Genomic DNA, 10,904 nt, shown 5'->3' with positions numbered 1-10,904 from the left:
GTCCAACCCAGAATTAATGGACATGCTTCACCTTAGGAAATCCAAATCCCTTAGAGCTACACGCTCCAGGGACTTGAACCTCAGCACAGAAATAAATAGGACATGCTAGAGGGACAGATTCATATCCCAGAGGCTCCCCTCACTCTCGAACAAAATCCTAATCCATGTTAGGCAGAGCCCCTCACTGACCCTCTTCAAGAGAAATCTTGACGAGTGGATGGGAGATCATAAGTTTACCCCTGGGATCTCTTCTGTGTCCCTGCTTGACAGAGGTACAGTAAACTAACCTTAAAAGGGCTACCTTCTGTGACCTACTATACAGAGGCACAGTCAACTAATCTAAAAGGGTGGCAAAAGCCAAACACACTCTGGCTAGGCTTATAAATGCCCTAGGGCAGATAGCCTAGTATCAACCTATGAACCTATGAAGTGTCTCAGCACAACTACACATTCAGAAGCAAGGATGGAAACAACTGTCTCTAAAAAAAGCCTAATACTCTAAACAGCTGTTGCTTGCATATGTACAAACATTCTTTCGATTCAGGAAGTTTTATTCATACTTAAAAAGCTCTCTCCCCTTGCGGTGTGAACTCTACCTGCATGCCATCCAGGTGGGAGTTTGTGAGTATCCTCACATCTTTCCAGAACTTTCCGGACAGGCAACTCCAGAGCATACCTCTCAAGTGTACCTCATTACGAGGAACGTACCTCATTTGGGGTCTTAAAAAGTTCATGTTCCTCGAAGTTCCACATTGAAAGACTCTATCACACATTCAGTGTTAGGAATTTTTTTAAGTGAAATCCATTGTAAATAGAAGTGAATCATATTAATTCATTAAAAGATCTTCTTTATAAGTAAAAGCAGCTTATTTTAACCATCCTATGACCTTCCTAGTTGAAGTTGTTAGTAAGCCATTAGTATGTGTTCCACATTTTGCCCATTTGTTCCACATTATGAGGGCTAGTGTTCTTCATTTTGGACATGGAATGTTGAGAGCTATGCTCCAGAGTAGGATACAGGCCATTTCCAATCAAGAAGTCTTGTTCTGTTCATGAAACTACATGTAGAGATAAGGCCAGTTATGTCTAGATGGTAATTTTTCACTTTCAGCACAACTGGTGGACGATCTCCCAGGTCAGCAGTGAGCTGACATTTCATATTCCGAGGGTCACTTTACATTGTCAGGGTTTTACCTATCTTAGTCTGTCTTGCTGTTGCCTGTTACTTGACTGGCATCATCTTCCCACATCCTAAACTTTGGGAATCCTAAGCTAAGCCTTAACCAGAATAGGTGGGTCATTTAAGCAACAAGTGCTTGCCTGCATACACCACCCCAAGCCTGCTTCAGTGGAGGGCTCTGAGTTTATGTTATTCCTTAAATGCACATTCACGGGGTTGAGACTGTTTTATCATTGCTTGTCTGTTTCCTTCCTCTTAGACCAGTTTGATTGACTCTACCAAATCCACTAAGCTTCAGATAACAAAACACTAGGACCACTGGGTCATACAGTCCGTTTCTACAACACAAGGTCACTATCTTATGGGAGGCACTGTAGTTCAGATAAAATTAATTACTGCAGCATGACTCCTGACGGTACCCAGGCAGGTACAGATCGTTTTAGGTCGATACAAGAACGATGGCCGGGCTTCTAGAACGTTGCATCGCAACAGCCACGCTGCTATTGAGACTGCAGTGCAGCTCGAACTCTCATGCTTAGCTAAACAAATATTATACATTCTCGGCATACCTCTCAACTGTACATACTTTCACACAATGTCCAGATTCTTGCCTTACATTTTTGGTCTTTTTCTCATAAAATGTGTGATTTTCTGGATTTTTGTGGCAAAATCAGTGAAGACTAAATTCATTACATAATGACAGTCATTTGAGTTTCAGACGTATCCTTCAGAAAATACATTGACATCACAAGACCTTTTTATTCTAGCAACTTTCTAAGTTTATGTGAACAATATTTAAAATGTGTCCCTATTTTTGGAGCGTTGTACCCCATTATTTTAAGATTTGTCCAGATCTTTTTTTTTTTTTTTTTTTTTTTTTTTTGCTAACGGGCTGAGAGCTTTGATTCTCGGGAGAATACCAACAGGCTAACGTACTATAAAAAGCGTTAGTGACCCGGCAAGGGTCAGAAGAGCAATGCAACTAGCTCTGCTCGACAGGGGCACAGGAAAATAATTTTCTTGAGTGGCGAAAGCCGGGGGGATACCTTTTTGGCTATGCTTATATAGGCCCTAGGGGCAATAGCCTAGTACCTACCTAAGAACCCATGAATTAATGTCACACTCGCACCACAAAAGTACTACGCGCATGAGGTAGCTCAGGTGTAAGGCGTTCACAGATATTTTAGGACAGGTGTAAGCCATTCACAGATATCATAGGACAGGTGTAAGCCATTCATAGATATCTCAGGAATGGTGTTCCTGGAAATGAAGTTTCTGTATGATCCGGCTCTCCGTTCAAAGTGGAAATTGAGTTTATCCCCGTATTTGTAAGACGTGAGGGTACTCTATTTCTGGAAGCAGTAGCCCCGAGTGCAACGTTATCACACTTGCAGCATATCCAATAGAATATTTCATACGGGTTTTAATACATTGATACGAACTACCAAGGGGCAAGTAGCATTTCATTTCCTAAACCGCAGGTTCCAAGTCTTCTGCTCAACTTGCAATAGGGCAGAAAATGTAACAGTGGTTTTAGCAATCGTAAATTGCCAGCCAGTTGTTATGGCACATCTGTGCATCCAAAGCTCCCACTGTGAATGAAATGTCTTGTTCCAGCTGAGCACAGAAAACTCTGCAGCATATTTTCGTCTGGAAGAACCCCATACAAACTCAAGGAAATTACATCGTTCTGTCCTTAGACTTAAATTTTCTTTACAACCCTTACTTTTTTCACTTTATTCTGCAACTGCGTCCCTGCTTAGCAAACAAAACCTTCTGCAGACTACTACATGGTTTGGAGCTCGACTTTTCACAGCATGCAAACCTCCCTCTTGGGACTTTTGTGTGCAATCTACGCAGTTTCCTTACAGCTGCTTTGGTCACACACTTTGTTTTATCTCTTTGTCAGTCTCAAGACGGAACGTCTCGCTCGTCTTACAACATTTGGTGCCTGCTGTTTGATGCCACCTCCCTTCCCCCGCTGCCAGAGGGTGAGAAGATGCCAGAACGAAGACGATTAAGCTTTGAGCTACCATGGTATGCACTAGTGGATGGATGAGTATATTGCTACTGTAAATGAACAGTCTCTGCAGACTTTTTTTTCTTTTACCCTGCGGTTGCACTACTATTCCCCTGAGTGTTGGTGAGATGCCAAGTGTTGTGCCATGTTTGCGCTGCACCACACTTGCACAGCTCAGCTGGAGGATGGCTGCGAGGGCTCTGCTTCAGCGCGTGCACTCGTGTTACCGGCTGACATTGTAACATTGTAACGCTTTAGGGCTCCTATTAGGACAGACAGGAAGGAGGCGCACTCCTCTCATCTAAGATGAATAGACCACTGCCGAGCTCAGACTGTAGCAAGACTTCCAAGAGTGACAACCGGGATGTTTACAAGCTCATGCATGCAAGCTCTAGGATATCATGTCAATAAATGACCTTTGTGGAATCGCATGTTTTTGAAGTCTTCTAAAAGTTGTAAATATCTGGGCCGTTGTCATTACAAAAAGGAGGCATCTGTTTGCCCTGTCTCTAACAAAAATGAAAAACTTTTTTCTGTTTTATTGAAATACTAAGGTGGAAGTTCTTTCGTGGGGATCAGACCATCTTTTGCTGAATCAATGCCACCGGGTATTTCCAGCGGATTTAAACCAGGGCTGAATTTTTAACCCCCCAAATCATAAGTAGTATGGTTTCCAATTTGCGCAGTTTATTCTCCCACCAGGATTGCAACCCATGGGATGTGGCACCCCGAGAGCTTGCGCCAGTCTAGGACTTCTGAAGTCGCAGCCCAAAGTGCCCTTGCTGCTCACCATGATATTTTTCTTCACTTATTTTTTCTACTGTCTGACAGGGCACTGTGAACCTCTGCCAGCTCCCCTTTACCTCAGACAACAGCCTGGCGAGTTAAGATTGCGACCGCAGACAGGTAAAGAATTCCTGTTGCCAGTCATCAAGGGACTCCCAGGATCTAGCCGTCTACCTATCTCTGGCACCCAGTTCCCTGAACCTATAAGCCCCGGGGATGGAAACAGCAGACAGGAAGAAGAGGAGGAGGATTCCACCAGCAGTATGTCCGTATCCAACAATTTTGGAAGCAAAAAATTCCCACAGGCTGTCATCATCGGGGTGAAGAAAGGTGGCACCAGGGCTCTCCTGGAGTTCTTGAGGATCCATCCTGATGTTAGAGCTGTTGGAGCAGAACCGCATTTTTTTGACAGGTTTTACGATAGAGGGTTCGAGTGGTACAGGTAAGCACACTTCCGTTTAAACTTTACATACAACTCGGTGGGCTTAACATTCTGCAGTCTAAGTGTTGCAACTACTCCGTCCCAATGGTCGATAGTTGTAGATAGACCCCTGTTTGCAGAAGACTTGCAGTATAAACCATGCAATTTCTTTCCACCATAAATTCATTTCACACATTTAATTCATTGTTTAAAACTTGGCTGCACTTAAGCTCTGCAAACTTTCAGTAAGAATATTATACAACACAAATGGAAGTTAATCCAAAGTCAATTTTTGCTTTTAACTAAAAGTACAGAAAATGCTGGACTATCAGTCAGGAAAGCAGTACTCTCACTTTATACACACACACACACACACACACACACACATATATATATCATATATATCTATATATATATATATATATATATATATATATATATATATATATATATATCATATATATATATATATATATTTATTTATTTATGCACAAATACAAACACACTCGCACACATGCACACACATATTACACACCTATACACAGTAACACATTTTCACTATTTCTCCAGTCCTAAAATAGACACAGCTTATATAAAATGTGATTATTTATAATTAATCAAACTTAATAGGATCATTAATATTATTCAATGGTCAGAAGAATTCCTTGAGGATTAATAATGGGTTTCCTTTCCATTAAATGCCAAGGTGAGTCATTACTCTAAAAGTAAGCAATATTACCAACAGGTGGAGTGACAGTGTCTGCACTTCAAAGCATCATGCTGAGCCTGTAATGCCATCTTTTTGGTGGAAAGTGTCCTGTTTGGTACAGACACTGGTGTAACTCTACGTATTGTAAGGGTAGCTGGCAAAATGTTAAGGAAACATTGTAACATGGAACTACTTTACAGAACTAGACACTCTGAATAATATTTGTTATTAATATGTCATGCTTGATTTTACACACACACACACACACACACACACACACACACACACACACACACACACACACCTCCCACCCCTGTGTTTTATACACAAGACTTGTACTGCTAGTTGGCTAACTCTCTATAAAATTTAAAACTTTAACAAAGTTCATGCAGTACGTGCAGTAATATGCCTTTTAAGATTGTTTGTCATCATGGTTATAACATTTATTTTCTGCTGAAAATACAATTCCAAGACATCAAACAGGTGGGAGAAGAATCCACACGAGATTTTGCATTATTAGTTCCTTTTCAAAGGGACTTGTTTTTGGCACTTTCATAATTATTGCTAATATTGCTTACTCTGTGATTTACTTTCAGAATACAGTATTATTCACACAATGAGGATAGTTTAAATACTACCTTTATTAAGAACACTGACTTCATAACAACAGCTGTGGATGCCAAAATATGGAAGAAACAGAAGATGGTATTAATTTATAGAGAGTTCATTTTATGCCTCATACATGGGCAAATATGCGCAAATACATAATGTGTACAAATTCTGGGAATATTACAGCTCTCCAAAAGTGAATTTTTTTATCCCAGCAACTTTTCAGTTTGCATACCTGTTTTTGCCGAATATATATTTTGGCCAAACCGGTATCCAGGGAGCAAACTTCAATGAGTGTCTCTTAAGCAAAATACATTACCTATAACATTTGCTTATTTTGGGGTTTGCCAAATTAAAAAAAAAAAATTATCAGGAGTTAATAAAAAGTTACATTTATTTATGAAAAATAGTTCTTGGAGTCTGTATAAACCCATAACTAGATTTGTGGAGCTGCTGTGTCTTCTTAATTTATTCCAGACCTTTACCTCTGCAGTCTGCAGTTTTGCACTTGAGATGAATATTCAGATGTTCTAGAGTGTTTATATGAATGTGAACATGGTGCTCAGCTCCATTTTTGTAGTGTTTACATATCTGTTTATTTTTGTTTATATTTTCTAACCAAGTTAGCCCAACCAATTTACTTAGATAATGTTACATAGTCTGATGGCATTGCAGGTTAATGCTCTTATATATTCACTAGATTTAAAACATAAAATACAATCAGACAGCAACTCACTCCCACCAAAACACCAGTGGTTTGAATTGTAAAAATTTCCCCTTAACAATCACATAATTGAGCAGAGTCTCTGAAGAACTAGAAAACACTGACTGCATGTTTAGAATTATATAAAATAAGAAAGACTGTACTTCATTGAGTTGTGTGAATAAAGTGAATTTTGACTTACCTACATGGCTTCAGAATCCAGAAAATGAGCAAATGAAAATTGAATTGTATTATGCTGGACCCAGGTACTACACTGGGAGGTGTAACAACCCCAGTGTTTGTAATTTAAAGCCATAGACTAAAGTTGAGGAGTGTGGACAAAACGGCGATCAATAGAGGATGTTGCTGCATTTAAAGATACAGAGGTTTGCAAAGCACAATATCACAGCACAAGATTGCTTATGTCACAGCTGGTTGCATATAAAAGGTGAAGGTGGCAAAGGTTCATGTTCGGGTGCATCTGGTTAATGTATATTGATTTTACTTCTCCTACCTGACAACACCCCAGTGAAAGCACAGGGCAGGTTTTATTCCTGTTTTAGGGATTGCTCTTTCTCCAAGGTGCAGCGACCTTGGAGTTACAATAGTATGGGTGGATGAGGAGATATAGAACTCACTCCCTTTACAAAATACTTTTTTGTATGTTTAAAATGTGCATTTCCTTGATTACTGTACAACCATGGCAATGCGTGTTACAAGGATTTGAGCAGTTCTTTTTCTCCAGGCAGTAGTGTTTTGTGGTGTTTTGTTCTGAAGAACTCTAGTGGATTCATTAGCTATGTATTAGAAAGGACTTCTCCTTTTCAAGTAAAATATTCATTGATACCTATCAGTACTTTTGTTTATCGGTGGTCTTAAGGATGATATCCTTACTGTTACTTCATTTATGACATTACTGATACTTCTTCCTTACTGTTACTTCATGTATGACATTGCTGATACTTCTTCCTTACTGTTACTTCATGTATGACATTGCTGATACTTCTTCCTTACTGTTACTTCATTCATGAAATTGCTGATACTTCTTCCTTACTGTTACTTTGTGTATGACATTGGTGATATTTCTTCCTTACTGTTACTTCATGTATGACATTGCTGACACTTCTTCCTTACTGTTACTTCGTGTATGATATTGGTGATACTTCTTCCTTACTGTCACTTCATGTATGACATTTTTGCTGACACTTCTTCCTTACTGATACTTCGTGTATGACATTGGTGATATTTCTTCGTTACTGTTAATTCATGTATAACATTGCTGATACTTCTTCCTTACTGTTACTTCATGCATGACATTGCTGATACTTCTTCCTTACTTTTACTTCATGTATGACATTGCTAGTACTTCTTCCATACTGTTACTTTATGTATGACATTGCTGATATTTCTTCCTTACTTCAAGTATGACATTGCGGATACTTTTTCCTTACTGTTACTTCACGCATGACATTGCTGATATTTCTTCCTTACTGTTACTTCATGTATGACATTGCTGATACTTCTTCCTTACTGTTACTTCGTGTATGACATTGCTGACACTTCTTCCTTACTGTTACTTCATGTATGACATTGCTGATACTTCTTCCTTACTGTTACTTTGTGTATGAAATTGCTAATACTTCTTCCTTACTGTTACTTTGTGTGTGACATTGCTGATAATTCTTCCTTACTGTTACTTCATGCATGACATTGCTGATACTACTTCCTTACTTTTACTTCATGTATGACATTGCTGATATTTCTTCCTTACTTTTACTTCATGTATTACATTGCGGATACTTTTTCCTTACTGTTACTTCATGTATGACATTGCTGATATTTCTTCCTTACTTTTACTTCATGTATGACATTGCGGATACTTTTTCCTTACTGTTACTTCATGCATGATATTGCTGGTATTTCTTCCTTACTGTTACTTCATGTATGACATTGGTGATATTTCGTCCATACAGTTACTTAATGCATGACATTGGTGATATTTCTTCCTTACTGTTACTTCATGTATGACATTGCTGATACTTCTTCCTTACTGTTACTTCATGTATGACATTGCTGATACTTCTTCCTTACTGTTACTTCGTGTACTTCCTTACTGTTACTTCCTGTAGGACATTGCTGATACTTCTTCCTTACTGTTACTTCATGTAGGACATTGCTGATACTTCTTCCTTACTGTTACTTCATGTATGACATTGCTGATATTTCTTCCTTACTGTTACTTCATTTATGACATTGCGGATACTTTTTCCTTACTGTTACTTCATGCATGAAATTGCTGATATTCCTTTCTTACTGTTACTTCATGTATGACATTGCTGATACTTCTTCCTTACTGTTACTTTGTGTATGACATTGCTGATACTTCTTCCTTACTGTTACTTCATGTATGACATTGCTGATACGTCTTCCTTACTGTTACTTTGTGTATGACATTGCTGATACTTCTTCCTTACTGTTACTTCATGCATGACATTGCTGATACTTCTTCCTTACTTTTACTTCATGTATGACACTGCGGATACTTTTTCCTTACTGTTACTTCATGTATGACATTGCTGATATCTCTTTCTTACGTTTACTTCATGTATGATATTGCGGATAGTTTTTCCTTACTGTTACTTCATGCATGACATTACTGATATTTCATCCTTACTGTTACTTCGTGTATGACATTGCTGATCCTTCTTCCTTACTGTTACTTTGTGTATGACATTGCTGATACTTCTTCCTTACTGTTCCTTCATGCATGACATTGCTGATACTTCTTCCTTACTGTTACTTCATGTATGACATTGCTGATACTCCTTTGTTACTGTTACTTCATGTATGACATTGCTGATACTTCTTCCTTACTGTTACTTCGTGCATGACATTGCTGATACTTCTTCCTTACTGTTACTTCATGTATGACATTGCTGATACTTCTTCCTTACTGTTACTTCATGTATGACATTGCTGATACTTCTTCCTTACCGTTACTTCATGTATGACATTGCGGATACTTTTTCCTTACTGTTACTTCATGCATGTCATTGCTGATATTTCTTCCTTACTGTTACTTCATGTATGACATTGCTGATACTTCTTCCTTATTGTTACTTCATGTATGACATTGCTGATACTTCTTCCTTACTGTTACTTCATGTATGACATTGCTGATACTTCTTCCTTACTGTTACTTCATGTATGATATTGCTGATACTTCTTCCTTACCATTACTTCATACATGATATTGCTGATACTTCTTCCTTACTGTTACTTCATGTATGACATTGCTAATACTTCTTCCTTACTGGTCCTTCATGTATGACATTGCTGATATTTCTTCCTTACTTTTACTTCATGTATGACATTGTGGATACTTTTTCCATACTGTTACTTCATGCATGACATTGCTGATATTTCTTCCTTATTGTTACTTCGTGTATGACATTGGTGATATTTCTTCCTTACTGTTACTTCATGCATGACATTGCTGATATTTCTTCCTTACTGTTACATCATGTATGACATCGCTGATACTTCTTCCTTACTGTTACTTCATGTATGACATTGCTGATACTTTTTCCTTACTGTTACTTCATTTATGACATTGATGATATTTCTTCCTTACTGTTACTTCATGTATGACATTGCTGATACCTTTTCCTTACTGTTACTTCATGCATGACGTTGCTGATATTTCTTCCTTACTGTTACTTTGTGTATGACTTTGCTGATATTTCTTCCTTACTGTTACTTCATGTATGACATTGCTAATACTTCTTCCTTACTGTTACTTCATGTATGACATTGCTGATATTTCTTTGTTACTGTTACTTCATGTATGACATTGCTGATATTTCTTCCTTACTTCATGTATGACATTGCGGATACGTTTTCCTTACTGATACTTCATGCATGACATTGCTGATATTTCTTCCTTACTGTTACTTCATGCATGACATTGCTGATACTTCTTCCTTACTTTTACTTCATGTATGACATTGCTGATATTTCTTCCTTACTTTTACTTCATGTATGACATTGCGGATACTTTTTCCTTACTGTTACTTCATGTATGACATTGCTGATATTTCTTCCTTACTTTTACTTCATGTATGACATTGCGGGTACTTTTTCCTTACTGTTACTTCATGCATGATATTGCTGATATTTCTTCCTTACTGTTTCTTCGTGTATGACATTGGTGATATTTCGTCCATACTGTTACTTAATGCATGACATTGGTGATATTTCTTCCTTACTGTTACTTCATGTATGACATTGCTGATACTTCTTCCTTATTGTTGCTTCATGTATGACATTGCTGATACTTTTTCCTTACTGTTACTTCATGTACTTCCTTACTGTTACTTCATGTATGACATTGCAGATACGTCTTCCTTACTGTTACTTCATGTATGACATTGCTGATATTTCTTCCTTACTGTTACTTCATGTATGACATTGCGG

The 10,904-nt window shown here is 38.1% G+C and overlaps 1 protein-coding gene across 1 annotated transcript in view; it reads left to right on the top strand.

The window, feature by feature from the left end:
* Positions 1–2,705: 2,705 nt before the first annotated feature.
* Positions 2,706–10,904, top strand: part of HS3ST6 (heparan sulfate-glucosamine 3-sulfotransferase 6) — a 615,609-nt gene continuing 607,410 nt past the window's right edge. Inside the window, exon 1 of the mRNA XM_044089108.1 lies at positions 2,706–4,428. Coding sequence (XP_043945043.1) covers positions 3,914–4,428 — 515 coding nt within the window. The 5' untranslated portion in view covers positions 2,706–3,913. The remainder of the gene's footprint in view (positions 4,429–10,904) is intronic.

The sequence above is a fragment of the Protopterus annectens genome, chromosome 12.part0 (assembly GCF_019279795.1).
Source record: "Protopterus annectens isolate FY-2018-M chromosome 12.part0, PAN1.0, whole genome shotgun sequence".
Lineage (NCBI taxonomy): Eukaryota > Metazoa > Chordata > Ceratodontiformes > Protopteridae > Protopterus > Protopterus annectens.
This window is presented reverse-complemented; position numbering and strand designations above follow the sequence as displayed.